Raw genomic sequence first — 21,696 nt, forward strand, 5'->3', positions numbered from 1 at the left:
GCAGAAGGCTCGACATATGTGCTCGCTTATTGCATTCCACGTAGATCACCAACGTCTTGCTCTGGCCTGGAGAGCTTCGGATTAACGGTGACACCCGCGTCTTGTGGTTATGGTCAGCAGGCGGCCTCCTCGTTCATTGCCAATTTTAACCATACGGTGATAAAACCCAACGATAATGCCTGTAGTGGTTGGCAATAACCATGGGGGTTAACTCAGATTGTTGCAAAAACAGAACTGCATCATGATCCAAGCCATCATCGTATTTTGTGATGGGCAATGACGATTTTGAGCTGTAGTGCGTCCTTCAAGGGTCATTAAGCCCCACTCACGCCCGCGATTCAGCAGCGTTATCACCACCCCGCTCGCTTGGCTTGCGAGACAGACACGAGTTCGGCGTAGGCGGCGGTGGACACCGAGCCTTGAGATCAGGGAGGGCGGACGGCGGTGGACACCGAGCCGTGAGATCAGGGAGGGCGGGCGGCGGTGGACACCGAGCCGTGAGATCAGGGAGGACGGACGGCGGTGGACACCGAGCCGTGAGATCAGGGAGGGCGGGCAGCGGCGGACACCGAGCCGTGAGATCAGGGGGGGGGGGGGGCGGGCGGCGGTGGACACCGAGCCGTGAGATCAGGGGGGGCGGGCGGCGGTAGACACCGAGCCGTGAGAATAGGCTGCGGAGGGCGGCCAGCTCCACCGCCGTCTCACTTTCGAGGTCGCTGGGGTGAAGGCAACACCTGCTTCTCCACGTCCCATCTGCCGCACCAATGCCTGGAGTGTCCGTGGCCGCCGCCGCCACATGAGCCGCTGGCGGCCCCGCGGCACGCGTCACGCCGCACGACCCGGCGTGACGCGTGACGCTCCGGCGCGAGAACGATGCCGGGTCGTGCGGGCGCGCGCGCGGAGACGCGCCAGTGTCGGCGCGTGACCGCCGCGCGCGTGACGCGTGACAGCATGACAGTGGCCGCTTCCCAACCCGACGTCGCCGCGCCGGGTCACTGGTAATCACGGCTGTGTCTCTTCCGCGCCGCCGACGCCGAGGCCTGTGGTTACGGCACCGCCATCAAAGCGCGGTCCGCAAGTGGCCCGCCCGGCCGCGCTGTGACGCTGGGTATCTGGTGGTGCGCGCTGCCCACCGCTCGGCCTGTGGCCAGTGCGGCCTGGGCCCGGGGAGCACCTCTGAGCCGATAAAGCGGCCGGCCGGTGCCGATGGGGCTCGGTCGGTCGGGGAACCGGCAGCCTTTCAGATGAACTGGCCGACGCTCACGCCGGGCTGACCACCGCTGGCCGGTCATTTTGGTCTGACCCGGAATGGTCTGAGGCCGAGGCCATCCGGGTCAGCGGCTGACTCACGTAGACCTGAGGCTGACCAGGGTTGACCTCATCAGCGCCGGGTCAGAGCCAGCTGACCGCGGCCAGAGTCGGGGCGCGGCACCCGGCAGACTTGCGCCGCTCCATTATGCGTTCACGTGCAATCCGAGGTGCATCGGCCCGGTGGGGGCGGTCCCCACCAGACCACGCCGTCCTCATCCCACGACGTCGGCGTGCTCGCCCCAGCCCCGTGGCGGCGGTACGGTCCTGATCCAGCCGTCGGGCGGCGGCGCGCGGGCCTCGCGCGCCGTCAGGGCGGCCCCACACTGGGCCGGACCGCGTCAGGTGCGGCGAGAGTGGCGCTTTGTCGTCACACAATGTCGGTGCCATCACGGGCCGGCCATTAAGACAATGTAATTACCTGCGAGCGCCGCGCGTCTGGGGAAACGCACCCGGAGCGTGCGGCTGGCGCGCCGACATATCCACACGTCCGGACGGGAAAAACTGGCATCGACGCGCGCTACAGGTGCCGGCGCCAGGCCGATCGGCTGATCGGCCGGACCTACTCCGACCAGGCCGTACCAGTCCGGGCGACGGAGGACATGAACAGGTGCGACCCGGCTGTACCACCTTCCGAGGGTCGCTGGCTCGTTTTTTTCGGCGGTGCTGTATACCTGGAGAGCTATCAACAGCATCTCGCCGCGGGGGGGGGGGGGGGACCCTCTCCCAGATCTCTCATTGGAGACCCGTCCTCCACACTCCTACCCTAGGAAGCCCAGTGTCCTGAGAGGCACGCAGTACTCACGCTTCCGCGTGGACCGGCGCAGTACCGCCGCCGCCGCCGCCGCCGTCATCGCAGCGTGTCGGCCGGCCGCGCAGCTGCCGGCGCGGTCTGGCGGTAACCGTGAAACGCGCCGGCGCCGCCGCCGGGGCGGCCGCTGCGGCGCGCCGGCGGTCGCTCGAGCGCCGCTCCGTCCGAGCCCGGTGTCTCGCACGTGCTGACCTGCGGTCGGGGCCCCGCCACCACCCTGGGATGACCGGTGACCGGGGGCCGCCGGACCTCGGACGCGGGCTGTTTTTAGTTTATGTCATGATGACCTCATGCGCGTTGGACCCGTCGGAGACCTTTACAGGTCCTAGGCCGCTGTTATTGGAACACTTGCCTCTTTCGTCTTTATTGAGATGGTTCCGCCATGTCAGCCTGAACTTGTATGACGGCGTCCCATCGCGCAAGAGCTGCGCTTAAGACATTCCATAACCTAATCAAAACTCCAATTCCCAACTGTATTTTGTCCTTGGCAAGCGGCAGGGAGATTAGTCACTGCAGCAAATTGAATCGGATGCGAATATTCCAGTGCTGCTGACGTTGAAGTCATTCGTGATGTGTGTTTTTTTGTTGTTGCGCGGGTCACGAGCAAAATCCACGGTGCGCGTTCGTGCTGACGCCAGAGCCGCCGGATGCCAAAAGGGAAGCCATCCTGCAGCAGCCCACCACCAACCATAGCTGTGCGGAAGCTCCGTGACTGCATCGTCCGTGAAGTGCCCAGGCGGGGTGTCTTGTATAAAGCAGATGATGGCGCGAATGCTTCCGAGATGTGGAAGAGTTCATCTAACAGCATTGAGGAAGCGAAGTATGATGACTTCTTATGCTTTAACTCCTTAATAGATCTCGCATCAATTTATCTCCCGGACATGACAGGTCGAACCTATTCGGCTGCCCTGCCGTGATCGTTCCAGACAGCAGCAAGTGTTTCCCTCCTCCCACTGACGTCTCCTCCGCCCACCTGGCCAGACGTGACGCCATCCCGCCCGCCGCTCCTGCCAGGGGACGCCCGAGCTGCCCGGCGACGGATCCCAGGCGGTGACCGGCGGTGACCCCGCCCGCCCGCCGCTCCTGCCAGGGGACGCCCCAGCTGCCCGGCGACGGATCCCCGGCCGTGCCCGGCGGCGGCGGCCGCCGGCCGGGGCGTCCGTCGCGGCGCCGCTCCTGCCGACCGTGACGCTAACGACCGGCCCGGTTCGGCGGCCGATCGACGGCCGTCAGGGTTCAGAGGGCGGCCACAGAGGAGGCGCCGTGGGCGGCAGGTCTGCGTGTCCGGGCACCGGCGGCCAGGCCGGCGGCGCGGACGCCGTGAGGCGGCGAATCTGCGTGTCAGGGGGCCGGCGGCGAGTCTGCGCCACGCGGCGCCGGTGGCCAGGCCGGCGGCGCGGCGGCTAGTCTGCGTTCCGAGGCGCCTTGAGGCGACGCTCGGTCCTGCGGGCCGGCGGGCGGACGCGCCGGCACCATTGCTCAGTCAGTCACGTCTGTTTGAATAGCGCTGACCCACTGCGGCGACGGCTGCGGGCTGCGCGGCGGAGCGTGTCCGCGGTGTCGGCGCTCGGTCGCTGATCGCTCGGCCGCCGAGGCCTCCCGCCACCGATCGGCGCGGCCAGCGTCCAGCGCCTAGCGGCCAGCGCCCGGCAGCTAGCGTCCAGCGACCAGCGGCCAGCGGCCAGCGGCCAGCGGCCAGCGGCTAGAGCGGACGGCCACGCCAGCCGGGCTGGTGCATCCGTGCGGCCGGCCTGTGCGTCCACATGCCGTGCGGCGCCAGCTGCTCCATGGAAATGTCCGAGGGCGGCGGCGTCGTGCCGACGTCCGTTTGCCTTTCGCCCCGCGGCGTGTTTACAGCTGCGCCGCGGTCTGTGGAGGAGGGAAGTGTACTGTCCTGCGGATCCGGGGGCTACGCTACCAGGGGACGTTCAGGGTGCGCTACTTGGCCGCCGAGGCATGAGGACGGCAACTTCCCGAACTGTGGCGATCCGGGAAATATCCCTCCACCCCCTTGCACACACGGCACGCGAATCGACTCCCCGTACCGAGGCACACGTGATGCAAAGGATATAGTTATGGTCTGAGGTCATTTGTGGCGGCGGACGTGACCGACACCACGACCTGCGTGATAGCGGGGACGAGCACGAGTTCAGAGTCCCTGAGGCCGAGACGCGGTTCTGAGCCAGACGTGACGCACAGCTCATGTGATCACATCGTCAGCTGTCGAAAAAGCGCCCCGTTTCCCGTCGACTCTGGACTGTGTTGTGAATTAGCCTCGTCACGGCGCCCAGTCCGGACAAAGAGGGAGCCAGTCGGAGGGTCGTTTGCGAAACCTTCCTGTCGGCCAGCCAGGGCACGCACTCGCGCGTGACCATACGGCATCCCCCACGGCGGCGGACTGTCTCCGCTTAACTTTCAAACACCTCTGTGGTGCCATTGCCGCGACGGCGTGGCAGTCTGGTTGTCGTGCCGAGCCGCAGCGCCGCCACGTCCGGCCGCCAGCGGGCTGGCGGCCGGCGGCGTCTCCTCCCACCTCACGTCCCGGGGCGCGGCGTCGGTGCCGTGCCGCTCCGTGACGGCGGCGGCCGTCTGACGGGCCTGGACGCGCCGCGTGGCACCGGGCCGCACCAGCCGGGCGCGGCCCGGCCGTCGCCCTGCATAATAGACACGCCACCTCCGGCCGTGAGCGGCTCTTGTCGGGCTTTGTTGGTGCGTTGTGGCCGGAGCCGTCGCCATGTCGTGAGCCGTGAGCTGCGCGGCCCTGGGCGTGAGCGGCCGACACGCGACGTCGTCGTGAGCCGTGAGCGGCCGACCCATAACGTCGTCGTGAGTCGCGAGCGGCGGTGCCGAGAGTCATGTGGTCTCGGGGTGTCACCCGGAGCCGCTCGGTCGTGAGCCGGGGGTGGCGGTGCTGCGGGTCGCGGCCTGACCCCTGATTGTCGTGAGCACTTCGTGAGCGGCGCATGCCGTCGTCCATCTCTCGTGACTTGTGAGCGGCGACGGAGCGTGACACCGAACCCGCCGTCACCCGCCGTGACCTGTCACGTTTCCGGCCGTCACCCGGAGCACTAGCCCGCCAGAGCGCCGCCCCACCGTCACGTGACGCCCGCGAACCAGGCCGCTGGCGGTCACGTGACGGTCAGGGTCGGCGGCGCATTCCAGGCCGGTTGAAATGGCGTGCGCGTGGCGGAGCGTGGCCGATCGCGCCTGCACGGTGTTAATGAGAGACAGCACGCGGCCACGAGCGGGCCGGGTACGCACTCAGCGGGACTGCAAGGCGGCAACAGCACGGTATCTGGGCGTGCCCGTGTTGCGGCAGCGTTTGCGAGCGGTGGCTGGCAGTGCCGGTTCATCTCTCCGGTCTGTGGCGGAGGATGCGTACCAACTGCGCTACGTGCGCAGTTGATAAGATCTTGATCGATGGTCCTCGATCTGCGTGGACTTCGAGGCAGAATGCAGAAGCCTGCTCGCATTTATCTGCATCACTCATCGATGATGTGAATCGCGAGCTGGACAGGGCCAGGTCCTTGGTTTCAACTGATTGGATAATCAATTTGCATTCGGCATCCGTCACGCGCTCCGTCTGCATGTTCAGCGACGACGAATTGTTACGCGGAAGCTTGGCTGAGCTGCGTTTGCTGTCCACGAGCAACGCCGAACTTGCATTCCCAAACCGGTGCCATCCAAACCGGTTCCCTGTCACGTTTTATCAAACCGCTCTCCATCACCGAACGCATTGATTAACGTTGAATCACTAACCACTGCTTATAATGAGGCCGTGTGCCGTGTGCTTCCTGGAGTAACGAGGCTTGTTATCGATGGTTGCGGTCCATTTAAAATGATTGTAACGATGCCTGCCATATGTTCCAAACGTTCCGTCCAGTTACGACGGAATTCGTTGGCCTAGCCTGGCATGCCCACCTCGCGCAGTGACCGCGTTTGCCGGCCCGTGCCTTGCGCAGCCCTCGGCGGCCTCCCCTCCGGCGGTGGCTCGGGGAGGTCATTGCCTGCGGCGGCCCTATTCCTGTCGGCCGGTGTCGGCTGTCGGCGGCCCTCTGCGTCGGCACGCGCACCACCGCGGCACGCCCCGGCAGCGGCGGCCCGGCGCCGCCGTGCCGGAGGGAGCCCGTGCCGACCCAGCCGGCCGCCGGCCGCCCCGCTGACGCCGCTGACGCCGCTGACTGATCGGTCCACCAGGGACGGACGAGCCCGTGGCGGCGCCGGCAGCCGAGCCCGGCGCGCTCGAGCCGTCCAGGCGCCGGCTCGACCCGGCCGAGAAAGACGAGGACAGTCGGGTGGACGCGCTCCGGGCACGCCGTTCTCGCGGGCCCGTACGATTAGGCTCCCTGGAAGGCGCGTATCACTCTGCTCTACAGTGTCAGTCTCTCGTCAGGCTGTCTGGTCCAGTGGAGAGACCGGACCGGATATTGGACCGCGCCGGGTGTGTCTGGCCGTCTCCGAATCGCCATCGAATTCCGGACGTGCTCCGCGGAGCAGCCGTCGCTCCAGGACCGCCCACAATGCGCGGTCACGGCACTCACGCTGGCGGCGTCACGCACTTCGGGCGGAACGTCACACCTCCGAACGGCGGGCCGCGCCGGCGCCACCGGAGCGCCGCTCGACACGCGCGGCTCGCGGCCCGGCTCCGGGCGCCGTCCCAGCATGAAGGCGAGCGCTCGAAGCGACCGGGCCGGCGCGACAGCGCCCGGCGACAGATCGGTTGGACGCAGGCGGAGCTCGGCTTTCTGTGAGCCGCATCGGGTCAGGTCCGCGTGCGGTCGCGGGCGCGCGCCTTGTTGGTAGCCGCCCGGAGGTGGCCGGCGCCCCCTCTGTGCCGCTGGTCCGAACAGCGAGGTCTTCTGCGGTGACGTCAGCTTGCGGTCGTGGGCGAGACATGGCGTGGTACCGGTCACACCGGTAGTTACAGCTGGTCGCCGTTTTTACCTAAAACAGGCTTGTATCTCGCCGCTGTTTACTGCGGGCGGGTGATTTCTAAATCCCTGTGTACGCACGCCGAACTGGAAAGCTAACGAAATACGATCTATTGGCCACGCCTGACTGCTCCGGCCCGCCGTGTCCTGTCGGTTACTTTCGTTCGGCGTCAAGGCTCCGAAAAGCGTGGCTTTCCTCTGGAGAATTCAGCGTCTCGAAGTGCTCCGCCCGTGCCGCGGTCAGCACTTAGCTGCAATCGCCCGGCAATAAAGCGTGCCGCCACCTGATAATGTACACACATCGCCGTCGCCTGTCGTCGCATAGTGCCTGTCACACTAGGCGAAGCCTGCGGAGTGTCGACTCGTGTCAAACAATCGTCCCGCGTACTCTGCGGGCGTGGCGGCGCGACGGCCGGCCACGCCGCGAGCGCTGCTGACGGGCGCGTGCTGTGGCTGGCCGGTACGGACCCCGCCCGGTACGGCTTCTCCGCGGCCGGTTGGTCCGCCCCGCGCCGGCCGCTGCCTCGCGTGTCGTCGAGCGCGGCGCCGGCGTCAGTGGTGGCTCGAGCCGGCGGCCGGAGTGGCGGTCTGTGCGACGCGGCGCGGAGGAGTGTGCTGGCGCGGACTTCACGAGAGAGGCTGGGCACCGCTGTGTGGAGGGAGCGGACCGGTGAGCGAGGGGAGCGGACCGGTGAGCGGGGAAGCGGACTGGTGAGCGCAGGGAACGAACTGGTGAGCGGAGGGAGCGGACCGGTGAGCAGAGGGAGCGGACCGGTGGGCAGGGGACGTTCGCCGCTCCCTCCGGCATTCCGAAGGGAACGGCGGACGGCTCCTGCCGTGCCGTGTCGGGGCGGGACGCTGCTGAGAGCGGATTTGGCGGGCGGGCAGCGGGGCGAGCCGGACGCGGTCCGGTTTCTGGAGGAGTCTGTGTCTGTTGTTCGGCTCAGGATCGCCAGAGCGTGTGATGTGGAAGCCGGGTGACCGTCGGAAACAATCATCAGGGCAGTATCCTCCGCAGCTCACCGGCCGGGGTTGCTGATAACAGAGCGGGATCTCACGTCTGACGAGTGATGCCCGCCACCTGTTTCCCTGCACCGAGCCGGGTTATTCCGTCAAATCCCGTATGGTGAAAGTAATTCACGGACATGCCTGCAAAGGGGTGCAAGCTCATCATCTTGCCACCTGCCAGCGAGGCGCCCGCGTGATTCACACCCCCGATTATGCTCGCAATAGCGGCGCTAGCTGTAACTTGGCAGCTGCTGACGCTGCCACATCAGGTTGCGCCACTCGATCTCGTTGACGGGCTGTCGTCAAACATGTGGTTCTCGCGGTCGGCCTTTTAACGAGGCGGTGCCTGCCGGCCGACAATGGCCGGATGATGGCCGGCTTCCTGGTGGGACTGTGCGGCGGCCTGTCACGGGTGGGACGCGACACCGGCTCTTCGGCGCCGGGCGCATGCGGCGCTGTCCCGAGTCAGCCGTCTGCAGTGGCAGTCGGCCTTGCGTCTGCACGCTGGTTGCCTACGCCTCATATCCCGAGCGCTTGGCTATTGCATTATTCACTCGAAGGCTCAGATATCCTTCGACGTCGCTCTGCTTCGCGCGCTCTAAGGCACTCAGAGCTTCCTAGCGTTTGATCGAGATCTCTCGGCGTTTTTCTGCAGCTGACCCGCCACGTCACCGCCGAGCTGAAGCGTGTCCGATATCAGTGTATCTAAAGCGAATGCCTTCAGCCGATTGAACGGGGGCGTGCACCCGCCGATAACGAAACAATGCCGCGGCGGGACGTCGCCCGCGCCGCCCGCCCGTCCGATCGGCCGCGAACAATGCGACGTCCAGCCGCTCGCGATCCGCCGGCCGGCTCCATTGGCCACGCCGTGCGCCGGGGCCGAGCGCTGTCCGGGTTCAGGTCTCGGCGGCCGCGTGTCGTTTCACGGACGACGATGGCAAAAACTGGCCTGCCGGCGACGAGTCGGCCGTCGGCGGGCGATCCGGGTCACGCCGCGACCCCGGCAGGTCGCCGGGCCGTCGCGCCGCGCCGGCGAGCGCGTCTCGCGTCGCCCGCCGCAGACGTGACGACCGTGACGGACGTGACACGCGCGGCGGGCCGACCTGGTCATGGTCCGTCAGTGGCGTCGGCGCCACGACCGAGGTCACACCGCGCGGTCCGACCTGCCGGCTGACGGGTCAGCGCCGTCAAGGTCCGGATGAGCGGGCCGGCCTCGCTGCCGCCCGGCTCCCGGCCAGGCTGCTCCAGCTCGCCCCGCGCGACCGGACGACGGTCCGGACGTGACGCCAGCGCGCCGGCCGACAGGAGCCGGGCTCGCCGCACGCCTGCAGGTCTCAGCGTGGCTTCCGCACCGGACACCGGTCGGCGGCCGCCGGCGGGATCGTGTGCGGCCGTGCTCGCCGCTACATCATCCGCTGATGAGGATGACTCACTGTCGACTTTGGTTGCTCTTGGTCGCGTCTTTTGACCGTTGAACACAGCCTCGGTCTAAACACTGGCTCTGTTGGTGTCTCTGCCCCGACTTTTGTGTTGTGCTGAAACTGCGGTTGCTGGTAGATTGCACCGTTACGGAATCCGTGCTAGCAGAGCCCGGCTTAGCCGCTTTTTCACTCCGCAAACAAAGGAGCACGCGTGGTTGACGTTCTGCAGCCAGAGCCGCTCCTGTCTGTGTATCCCAAAAGCTCATTCGCTATTATTAAAACCAAATCCATGTTCGCTCTTGGTGTCGCTGTTTTTGTTGCGCTGCCGCCGTGTCCGTCGCCGTCGCTTGACGTGTTTATTCTGCCGACAGAGGCCGCGCCACCGTCGCCGCCGCCGCCGCGACCATGGAGCGGACGGAGGTCAGCGCCGACGGCGTACTCACGCCGCCGCTCAGCACCGACTCCAGCCTGCAGGAGCTGATCGAGGCGGAGCTGCGCACGCGGCGCGCCACAGAGCCGGAGCCCGAGCCGGAGCCGGAACCGAAGGCGGAGCACGAGGAGGCGGAGGACGAGGTGAACCCGATGGTCGTGGCCGCGGAGCTGAAACCGTCACGCTTCATGACGGCTCAGCCAGAGAGCATTCTCGTGGTGGAGGGGGAGGTCGCGGCACCGGCCGACTGCGACCCCGAGGGCGCAGAGATCTGGGAGGATGAGGCGCCGCCAGCGCCGGCGCCGCTGGGTGACCAACTGGAGCGCTCCGGGGCGGTCGACGGGGCCCACCGCAGCGCTGCCGAGGCCCACCACGCCGCCGACGTCGCTGCCGACGCCGCCGCGGCCGCCGAGGTGCGACAGTGCGTCGCCAGAGCCGGCTCGGCCGAACGCCGCGCCTCGGACGCCTCTGGCCCGCGCTCCGACGACGAAGAGTACCAGACTGAGCAGCACCACGCGGAGGAGCCGCAGGCGGGGGCCGCAGCAGGCGATGACGTGTGTGCACCACTGCAGAGTCTGCGGTCGTCGGCTGAGGCTGGCCCTGGTGAGGCTGACGCGGAGCCCAGCTACCCGGAGGAGGCTCCGGAGAAAGTTCCAGAGGACTTTCCGGAGAAGGCTCTGGAGAAGGCTCCGGAGGAGGTTCTGGAGAAGGCTCTGGAGAACGCTCTGGAGAAGGCTCCAGAGGAGGCTCCAGAGGAGGTTCTGGAGAAGGCTCTGAACAAGGTTCCGGAGGAGGCTCCGGAAGTGGGTGAAGCCAGGTGTGGCCAGTTGGCCCGCGAAAATTCGACGGGCGATGATTTGCCGGCCGCCCCGGCGCCCGACGACGGGAAGGAGCAGCAGCAGACTCCGAGCGAGCCGGACCAGGAGGTCAAGTTTACCCCCGAAGTCACCTCACCAGTGTCCGATGACGTCATTGGCGATATGGCGTCGAAGATCACAGACGAGGACAGCGACGAGGGGGTGAGTACTTTCGTCTAACACCCTTAGTGCACCAGGATTAGAAATGCAGAAGTCCGTTACCACGACACCAGCTGTCGGTGCCAAATCAGTACCGGCGTGACTGTGCTGGGAACTTACCGGTGCCGGGAAGTGTGGGAGTGGGTTGCACTGGGAGCTGTTGCCAGTGCTGCTATCAGCAGCAGCCAAATCGTCCCTCCCGTGGGCCCTTGCTCTTAATGTAGACGGGTGCCGGTACGACGCTGGCGCCAGCTTTGACAAATACCATATCTAGTCGTCACGTAAACATTTGCCGTTATTGCAGTGACTCATATAGATTAAGTTCGTTTCAGGGATTTGGTGTGTGTGTGTCGCCGTGATAAATCTGGCAGCCTGCCATCGCCTGGTAGTGATCGTGTCGCCACAGGAATCCGTCCGTCTGCCGCCGGGTCCCAGACCCCGTTGGCACCCGTTCCCCGAGCGTATTCTTCTCGCGCATCGGCGGCTTTCTCAGCGTGGCCTCCTCTGACTGACGCTGGAAATTGCACGCCTAGCGTCACGCAGCACGCGTTGCGCCTCGTGCCGTGCGCGGCGCCGTGCCCCTCCCCACCGCCGGAGTGAGGGAGCGGTGCCGGCTGGACGCTGTTTACGCTCCCACGGCTGCCGCCGGCGGCCGGCGTCGTTTTTGTGTCGGCGGCGGCTCGGTGTCGACGCTATCGGCCCGCCGGTGGATCAGACGCGACCTTCGCCGAGGATTACGGCTCTCCCCGGACATTCCGCCCGCCGGACAGCGCTGTTCGCTGTGCGCTGTCCGCCCAGCGCTGTCCGCCGGCCCTCGTCGCATCTTCGCTGCCCCGGCTGCTCGCGCGCGGGCGCGGGCGGCGGCGTCTTCGCCCGGCGCCGCGCCGGTGTGTCATGCCGACCAGCTATTGGCGACGAGGCTGCCCTTGACGGTGCCCGGCGGCCCTGCCGTTACCGCAGCAGCCACCGCAGCTCGGGGTTGTGAACGCAGCGCGTACGCGTGGCACAGCGAGGTGCTGACGTATGCTCACGTACGACTCCCCGGGGAGTCTCGGAATCTGAAGCTGGCGCTCTGTCAGCGGCACGTATCTGAGGCGGAATGTCTTGTCTGGCGCCCAGCTCGATTTCCTCGCATGCTAGCGCCTTCCCCGCGGTTTTGTTTCTTATTCAGAAGATTTCTTGATAATGTTTAATCTCCCTTGACAGCAGTGGAAGCATGGCTGGCATTTATGGGTATTGCTAGTCATCGGGATGCTGATTTTCCTTGGACAACTTCCGTCATCCGTCTCGTGCATTCCAGAAAAGCCATAAACGCGTCAGATATCTGCCTGCACAAAACCCAAGCCATGCGACCCGAATAACTGTACCCACATTGTTCCCATTGGTGCTTGATTGTTTCAAAAACCTACGTGCAAAAACGGTGCAGGTTTTTCGCTCGGTGCCGCGGCAACCGAGCTCTGGCAGCACCCGGCTGTTTTCTGCGTGCCGTCCGTGTTGCATCTGCCGTGGCTGGCCCGCTTTCTCCGACGACCGTCACGGACCCGGGCCCCGTCGCGGTCATTTGGCCAGCGGGAGCCGCTGCTGACCGTTCACGAGGCCACGCGGTCGCCGCTGCACATTCCGCACGGGCTTTCCAATCAGGTGCGCCCGGCGACCCGGCCCGGCGCCGGCGCCGCCCGGGCCGACCGGGCCGACCGGCCCAGGCGGTGTGGGGGTGAGGTGCTGAGGGGGCGCGCGCCGCCGCCCGCCGGACGTGCCGGCCGTGGGGCGGGAAGGCTGTGTCGCGTGGCGGGGGAGTGTTGCGGCGAGGTCGGGACGTGACGGGATGTCTTCAACGGGCGGATTGTCACACGGCTACCCGCGGAATGTCACCGGCCGCAGTAGCCCAAGGCGCATGTGGAGGCGCCTGTTTCGCTCGAGGAAAACGCTGCTGAAGCATTGGATGGAGCATGGGTAAACAACGTGAAATGGTTGTTTGGTTTCGGGGTCATGACTCATGACGCTTTGCTCTGCTTTACATGAACGGTGATCACAAATCTGTTGGACGAAATAGGGCGTATTTTAAAGAACATGGGCAGCGACCACGAAGACGGCCAAGTGGTATAGCGGTGGGTGGCGCGGGGCTTATGGGACGAACCGTTCATGGTTACGGGACACGGAATACTGGCCTGATTGCAATTTTGCAATTCTTCGCCGTCGCCAAATCATTTCGTTCAAGGTGCACGAGCTGTGCAATCTTAAACAGATTGCAATGTGTCCTAATGGCCCCGTGACCTTGTGACCGTTATCACAGCGGGTTGTTGTCGAGGGTGTTAATTTCTAGGTTTTGCCAACACCTCGCGGCTCGACTGAGTGAGGTCCTGCGCTGTATTTAAGATTACCTTCTGAGTGCGGTACGCCGGAGTGTCTTCCGTGGGTGTAATTCTGTCCAAAGCATCTGTTTTTGCATTACCAGCATGTACTGCATTTGGCCTGTTTTTTGTTGTTTGTATTTTTTTTTTTTTGCAAAACGTGACGTCTGCACCAACTAATAAAGCAGGTGTGGGTGGATACTGCAATCACTGTAGAAATCAGCGCGCCCAGCAGCGGCGTTGTAGTTCCTGTTTAGTGAGTCGGGGCTGCTCTAGCCGCCACAGTTGAGAAGAAAGTGGATCAAATTTTCTGGAAGAATCCTGTCGGGGCTTAGCTTGCGCCATTTCAGGTTGATTTATCAAGTAAGGTGGGCCATGTTATGAAAGCTTGTCCATTTCCTCAGCGTATTTTGCGAAACAACGCCGTTCTCATTTAGTGAACGTCATCTTTAGAACTGATTCCGTAGGATAGTCTTGGCACGCCAACAGGTCATAAATGATAAGCTCATAAGCGATGTATGTTTCATTTTCGTGCGTAGCACAAGAAAACGTTTTATCGTAAAAGACTTGTTCACACAAATTTCTTGAACCTTTATAGAATATGCTGGCTACCATAGTCAGACGTAAGGCTTGTGCCCATCTAAAACTTTTAACGGAGATGAGTGTTCTAAAGTACGGACACTAGAAAAACTACACCGTGCGTGAGCATTGGTTCCCACGTAAATCGGCCAGTAGTAAGACAATGACCGTCACGTAAACATTTATGTTTAGTTTAGTACTTATGTTATTATTGTTATGCTCTTATATTCCACATAGCGATTCGCTTCATATGTAAACGCAGTTTGTAACGATTATTTCCGCCCACATCAATGAGGAAAAATCGCCATCGTGACGGACCGATGGGAGCAAATAGTTCCAGTAAGACAGACGTGTACTCGTGAGGCCGTGTTTGAATTACGCTAGCGAACGAGGCGAGCGCGTTTCACTAGCTTTCCTTCACGTTCGTAGCTCGGACGCCTGTGGGATTCTCGATGCGGGGCGGTGTGAAAGTGCGGTCAACCAAACGTAAAAACCTAGGTACAAACTGCTGCCCGCTTGGTCCTTTATACGCCAGGGGCCATAAATCCAGCGTCCTTCGGGGGGCGTTACGCGTTTTTGTCGCCCCCTTGCTCGGGCGCCGCGCGCGGTCGCCGGAATGGCGTAAGTGGGATGCGGCGGGGTCAGTAACGATGTGACGCCGGTTTTTGTTCACTTGCCATTTGTACCCGCCAGGTGGGGGACGGCGCCGACAAGAGAAGGGCGGACGGCAAGGAGGGCAGCAAGAAGCTGCGCAGGAAGAAAAAGTCCGACACCGAGAAGGAAAACAGCCGCGTGGTAGGCACCAGCTCGGTTTATACCTATTTTCCGTGTATAAAGTATCTAAGAAACACCCGCCACCAAAGCCGGTCAGCGTCCCCGTGTTGAGGGACGGTGGGAGGGAGGGAGGACGGGAGGGCACTGCTTCCTTTCCAGACAGCCTTTTCAGACGCGTGGAGCGGCGCGGTTCGTCGCGCCGGCAGCGGAGGCGGCGGCGCGCGCCGATTGGTCGGCCGCCGACGCCGGCGTCGGCCGACGGAGCGGAAAATCGGTAATGTCCCGCGGCGCGGCGGCCGGGTGTGGTCGGCCGCCGCCGCCGCCGCGCGGACGCCCCGCCGGCCTGTTCTCGCTTCGGAGCGGGTCAGGCCGGCCCGGCTCCAGACGAAATCGGCGATCACGAACACGGGCTTTCACGACTTTCACGAGAGCAGCGTCGGGATGCGAGAGAGCATACCAGGTCAGCTTACAGCTCTCTGACCACCATCCACCATCTGAATCATGGGGGCTGGGGCAGCTGCTGTGTACCTCAAGCTATGCACAGTGTGATAAGCTAGATCACGACGTTGGGATGGGAAAGAATGATTTGTTGATTGTTTGTCTTGTTTGGAAAAGGTGCCACCGTGATCTTCCCATTGGAAAAACACGGACAGAACGTTGTGTCTTACATGCGTCGGTTACAGAGATATAGGTGTGCAAGTCCGTATGCAACATAGTTTCCTCTAATCATTCTCTTCAAAGAATGGTTTGATGACCCTCATAGCGTTTTTCTCTAGCAGAATTGATTCCTGCTAATTCTTGATGTGTGATGTATGATGACCCTTTTCTTCTCTGTGTTGCTTCATCCTGCGTCTTGGCGACACCCCGTTTGTCCAGGGTAGGCTGCATGTGCCGGCCACGGGTGGGCCGAGAGGCCCCTGGCCCCGACCGGACGTCCAGCGCATTCAGTCTGCGCGCGGGTTAAAGCTCGGTTACCCCCTCCCCCCCCCCCCCCCCTAGGCGCATGTAGCTCTGCCCCACTGTTACCCATTCTCCTTTATTCCCTAGTCCTGAACGGATCATTTCTGGTCAGGGGGCTCAAATCCCAGCAACCAAGCCCGCTGATGCTGCCCTCTGGATTAAATCGCACCTATGTGGTCAGCGACATCTACTGCGCTGGATGTGAACGACAGTTGTTCAGCCCCGCGGGCCTGGATAGCAGCTACTGTTGTACCTTTTATCCGCTAGGTGGCAGAGACAGGCGTTTTTTGCTTTTACGAAGTCTCCTCAAGTCACCAAGATGAGAAAACAGCAGCGGAAAGTTGCAAAGGACATGCCCTCGATATGGCTGAGGAAAACTGCATCTCATCTGAATTCTTCTTTCCTACTCCCCATACCAACTTCGCTGTCAATATCCAACAGTTATCTAGCAGCCATCTCGCTCTTTGGAGCAACGGACATCGAGGCATCATGGCAGCCCAGCTCATATCTGGGACCATTTTGAGAGTGACATGGCCCCACAGTAACGCACGCTTTTATCGGTGACCGTTAGAATTAGAGACGCGTCAGCATGAGTTACTAAGCATTGTCCCGTTCGCGCATTTTGCGTAACGCCGCTAAGTGGTCAGGGTTGCCAACTACATTCCATCCGTCCAGCCGTCCAGCCCTGCGCGCAGGAATGCTATGTGGGACGCACCGCAAGGTTTGTTTTTAACGGGTGTCGACCTTCATTCAGTGGGACCGCCTTCGTTCTTCCAGCACTTCCCGACCAATCCGTACCGTTTTGTTCACACAGGGTCCGTGTTGTGCCCAGATACTGGGACAGGTCTGGAACTGCGCTATCGCCCCACTGGCTGAACACTTTTCTCGGAACTCGCTAATATGCTGTGACTATTGGCATCTTTCTCTGCGTGTCGATTCTCGTGATATCCCGGAGCGAGGATGCAGTCCCCTATTCGTTTGTGGTCCCTCCCCCTCCCCTCCCCACCCACATTTGAGAAGAAATTAGTTAAATTCTGGGGGAACTCGTTTCCGTGTATTTTGGACGCCCGCATGGGTATTTTCCGAGCTCCCCCCTCCCCCACACACACATTTATTTTGCGAAACCACACCTGTGTCCTCTAGACCCCGGCTCTCGCCATGGCACTTGGTGCCCGATTCCCGGGATACTAGGTGCCCGATTCCCGGGATACTGGGTGCCCGGTTCCCGAGACACTCAGTGTCCGGTTCCCAGGACACCCAGTGTCTTGTTCCCGGGACACTCCGTGTCCGGTTCCAGGGAAGCTCGGTGCCCGGTTTCCGGGATGCTCGGCGCCCGGCTCCCGGGATATTCGGTGTCCGGTTCCCGTGCCTGCCCGCCGGCCTCTGAGCCCGCTGACCGCCCTCCACCGAACCAACTAGAGCGCAGTACAGCCCGTTTCCCACGGCCGTTTGTCATCTCCCGAGCATGCGGCGACGCGCGGTGGGAGTGGCCGTGGACGCGTGTCGCGCGCCGGCCGGGCCGCAGCACGTGGCGCACGTGGTCGGTCGGCGGGTCTCCCCGCCACGGTGCGCGGCTGGTGGGAGGCGGCCGGCACTGGCGCCGCAATCTGGGTCACGTGATGTCGACGCCTCGGACAGGACAGCTGACATTTGGGACGCCGGCTCACGGGAAGTGCGCACAGGCAAAAATGAGCGATTCGAGTGAAATGTAACTGAACAAAAACATTCCGCGTTGTCCTGTTTCCTCACTGGCTATGAGAAAGGTTTGAGTAAGTACGTTCGGTTATTTTCAAGCGCGTTGAATCGCACGCTGGAGCTTCGCAACGCGCCATCACGCAGCCAGCTCTGACGCGCCCCATGCCCTTGCATTTCGATGGCCGTGCGCCACGAGTACATGTGATCCCTGGAACTAGCCGGGCTGTGCCTGCGACTACATGTCTTGCGCGGCTGAACACGGCGGCCGGTCACCCGCACCGTGAAGCCAGAGTGGTCGCCGTCAGTGGTGCATGTAAGGCTTCGATCGTCGCAGCTGACGGCAGTCAAGGCCTTGGAAGTTATGCGGCTTCCTGAGGCGGGCGACGCGGCTGCGCCGGTCACAGTCGGTGGACCCTGTTTACTCCTTGCGGTCCCGATTGTTTTCCCCCACTTTCTTCCTCCCGTGCCTGTTTGCGTGCCGACTGTCTTCCCCCGGCCGTCCTATATCTGTCGGCGGGTAGTGGGATTAGCGCCTCTCGCCGCCGCCGCCGCCCCCGCCGCTGACGACGCCCCCCTGCGCCGGCCGCCGGCCCGCTGCGCCCGAGATGGGCGTGCGATGCGGCGCCGTCGCCAGCGGCTGTTGATCTGTCCGTGCCAACTCTCTCTCTCTCTGCTCGGCCGACGGACTTTCGGCGGCCCGTCGCGCCGGCCTTTCCTGCCGGCTCCGAGCCGCTAATGGTCCGGAGAGAGCCGCTAGCCCGGCTGCAGTCCACGCCGTGACGGGCGCCGGCGTCGCCGGCACACTGGCCGCCTGTCGATATATGCCCGTTTCACTCGGCGGCGTTGCGTCGGCGGTCGTTAGCGTCTGTTACCTCACCGAGCCGGCGGCGGCCAGCTGTCTGTCTGCCGGCTCGCTGCCTGGCCGGCCGGCCGATGCGCGGCTCTGCGGGTCGGGTCAGCGGCCTCCGAGGTCGCGCGCTCTCGTGAGCCGCTGCCGTCACCCGGCCGGCGGGTGGAAGCTGGCGGAATGTTTACCGGATGTGGCACCACTTGGATTATGAGCGCAGCAACCCGTTGTGACAGCTGTCGCGTTGAAGGAAAGCTTGTACAGGCGGGTGCAGGTGAGCTCGTGGTCGTGATGTGCCGCCTCCTTTCCGTATTCTACGCCCCTGACCTGAGCTCGTGGTTACACAGTTGTCCATGATAACAGCCGAGCTTCCCTGTGCTGGGATGCGATCAGATACCTTTTCTACGTGATTAGCATCTGCAATGTCATGGTAACCATAGCCATGTTCAGAATTGCACTTATGAATGCGGCAAACAGCTGCTTTGTGTTCTATTACGGAGAGGACCATTCACATGTCGTTTGTACGTCATAAGCATCTGTAGTGTCACTATAAGCGTTGTCATGTTAAGCACCCCGCATAAGAACGATACAAATTTTAGTCAACGAATTTCGATGCAGAAATCGTGTCTGCTTTCACACATTCGTATTCCCACAAGCAAGACGAAGGATGTTGGTGAGGTAACACGCATTGCCAGAATTCAGCAAGCTTGGCCCACTTGGCAAACGCTGCCAGGCATGGCGTCAGCAGAGCATAGCAATGACCGGGAGAACTCCCTGCTGACTGGCATAGTAATGACGGGGATAATTGACTGCTGCTGCCATAGCAGTGACCGGGAGGACTGCCTGCTGACTGCCATTGTAATGACCGCTAGAACTGCCTGCTGACTACCATAGCAATGACTGCGAGAACTGCCTGCTGACTGTCATAGCAATGGCCGGGAGAACTCCATGCTGACTGTCATGGTGGTGACCGGGAGAACTGCCTGCTGACTGTCATAGCAATGGTGGGGAGAACTGCCTGCTGACTGTCATAGCAATGACCGGGAGAACTCCCTGCTGACTGTCATGGTGATGACCGCGAGAACTGCCTGCTGCTGCCATAGCAATGAGCGAGAGAACTGCCTGCTAACTGTCATCGCGCACAGACGCTGATAGTGAAACGGCGCCGTTCCTAAAGCCGTCTCGTTGGCTTTGCTAATACCACGTTTCAAGGCTGTCCTTTTGCAACGAAAGGGCTCACACAAAGATTCGTGCTCTGTAATCTGTTGTTCGCGCAAACGATAATACATAGCCACCCTATTCCGCACCACTCCTGCAGCATACTGAGTTCGTCCAGCCACGCCCCCGTGAGTCGGCTGATTTTCCCGATCATCGCCTGATGTTCAGTACGGCCTGAGCTCCCTGACCGTTGCCTGATCTCCCCGAATAGCTTTAGATTTCCCCGAACATCTCCTGATCTCCCCGAACAGCGCCTGATTTTCCCGAACAGCACCTGATCTCCCCGGACATCGCCGGCTCTCCCCAAACACCGCCTGACCTTCTCGAGCAGCACCCGATCTCCCGGGGCATTGTCTTATCTGATAAACTGGAACCTCGCCTGATCTTCCCGGGCATCACCCTATCTTGGTGGCCCTCATACCAAGCGCGTCGCATCCGGGCCAGGAACCCCACCGCCGCGCGAGCGCCCGCCGCGACACCTCCGCCGACACTCGGCGGCGTCCCGCGCCGCGGTTTCACTGGGAGGCGGAGACCGGGGCCGGTCCGCATCTGGGCTAACGTCGCGCCGGCCGGTGCCGCCGGCGCCGGCGCGGCCATCCACACCGCCGGCGGACGGCGGCGGCGGCGCCGGCCACGGGCGGTCGGCTAATTAGAGCCGGCGGCGGCCGGCGGAGCGCCGCACCAGGTCGGTCGAGGCGTCACCGCGCCGGAGCGCCGGCCGGACCGCCCGCCGCCCGCCGCCCGCCGCCCGCCGCCGGCTGGTGACCGGCCGCCTGCGCCGCTCCCCACCGCGGGCCCCGTGGCCGGCCGTGTCACACCTGCGTGACGCCTGCGTCGGGGCTCGGCGGCGCCCCGCCGGAGGCGCCGCCCGCGAGAGCGGCCGCTGTCGACCGCCGCGCTCGGCGGTGGACTCGCGCCGTGTGGGAGATGGCGCGGACACGGGAGTCGCGCCGACCGAGGCAGGCGATCCGGTGCGGCGCGGTCTGACGTGCCGCCGCCGTGACGGCCGCGGCTCGATGCGCAATTATCGCCGCGGTAATGACGTTTCCCAGCACCTCGCACTGCGCCTCGTTGGTTTAATTGCATTGTCGCTTCGGTCTAATCGCATTGTTTGCGACTTCCTGTTAATGTGTTGGCACTTCCTAGTGAATACCGCCAGATTTAGAGCTCTCGGCCCGGGCCCGGTGTAATTGGCGTCACTTCACACGTCCGTTGTGAAACCCGATGCCCATTTCGATGGTGGTCCGTCGAGGCCGGCCTCCGCTCGCGCCCTTGGAGCCCGTCTTCAAACGGCTCTTAATTCAAGGAAACATCGCTCCCGTCCGTCCACTGAGACGCCGCCGTCGCCGTGCGGCCAGGGCGGGACTGGGTCATGGGAATACTACAGTTTTTGTGCGCCTATCGCAGGATGCATCGTGGCGCTAGAAAGCTGTTGTCGCCAATAGGCTGCGTGTCAAACTAGCATGCGAATTGCCAACAAAAAACGGGCGGAAAATAAGCAACGAGGAAGAAAGGAAGAGGAAGGGGAGAGGAACAGACAAAGAGAAAGAGCGAGAGAGAGGGAGAGGCGGGGAGGGGTGGAGGGGTGGAGAGGAGTGCGATGCACCGCGTTAAATGCGCATGTCGGAGCGCGCTTTCGCTGGCGCCGCCGTTGGTGGCGTGCCTCTCGGCCGTCCAGGAGGCCGGGCCGCCCCGCTTCCCGCCGGTCGGAGCGCTGAGAGCCGGCCGCTCAGCCGGGGGCAGCCCAACCGTGCTGTCCGTCACATGGCGGCCGCCGCTCAGTCCGCGTGCCCGGCGCGGGCCCGCCGGCGGCGCCCTGAGCCGACGGTGCGCGCCGCCGGCGCCGGTCCGCTCGCGCTGCCCGCCCGCCCGTCGGTGGCGGCCACTGGGGACTGTTGCAGGCGTGTTGGACGCGCTTCGTGGCCCGGCCGGCGCGCGCTGTCAGTGTCCGCATGACATGGTCAGTGTCAGTGTCAGCTGGCCGCCCGGCCGCGGTCACCGGCCTCGCCGAGCCGCCCTCCGTCGAGTGATAACGCGGCGTGATGACGGCGTCCGGCCGGCCGGGCGTGTGCCCCCACCGGGGAGGGGCTGCAGTGACCTGCGCCGCCGCCGGGTCACGCCGGCTCGGCGGCCGTCATGCTGACGTGACGCTCGGCGCCGGACGCGGCGGCGCCGGCGTGCGTCACGTGGAGCGACGCGGCGGCGCTGGGACGTGCGCGGCGCCGGCCGGCCGGCGGCCCGGCTCGACGAGTGGGTTAGGCGGGCACGGGAGCTGACGTGCCGGCGTTGGACGTGTGGCGCCATGAGTTAACACTGGCTGACCTCCGGTGGTGGACGTGTTTGCTGG

At 63.6% G+C, this 21,696-nt stretch overlaps 1 protein-coding gene across 1 annotated transcript in view; it reads left to right on the plus strand.

Moving 5' to 3' along the window:
* The window catches only part of LOC119101953 (fibrous sheath CABYR-binding protein), a 40,460-nt gene that overhangs the window by 10,682 nt on the left and 8,082 nt on the right, over positions 1-21,696 (plus strand). Inside the window, exons 2-3 of the mRNA XM_037225348.1 lie at positions 9,851-10,928; positions 14,549-14,650. Coding sequence (XP_037081243.1) covers positions 9,885-10,928; positions 14,549-14,650 — 1,146 coding nt within the window. The 5' untranslated portion in view covers positions 9,851-9,884. The remainder of the gene's footprint in view (positions 1-9,850; positions 10,929-14,548; positions 14,651-21,696) is intronic.

Source organism: Pollicipes pollicipes, unplaced genomic scaffold, assembly GCF_011947565.3.
Source record: "Pollicipes pollicipes isolate AB1234 unplaced genomic scaffold, Ppol_2.1 Scaffold_5110;HRSCAF=6035_pilon_pilon_pilon, whole genome shotgun sequence".
NCBI lineage: Eukaryota > Metazoa > Arthropoda > Thecostraca > Pollicipedomorpha > Pollicipedidae > Pollicipes > Pollicipes pollicipes.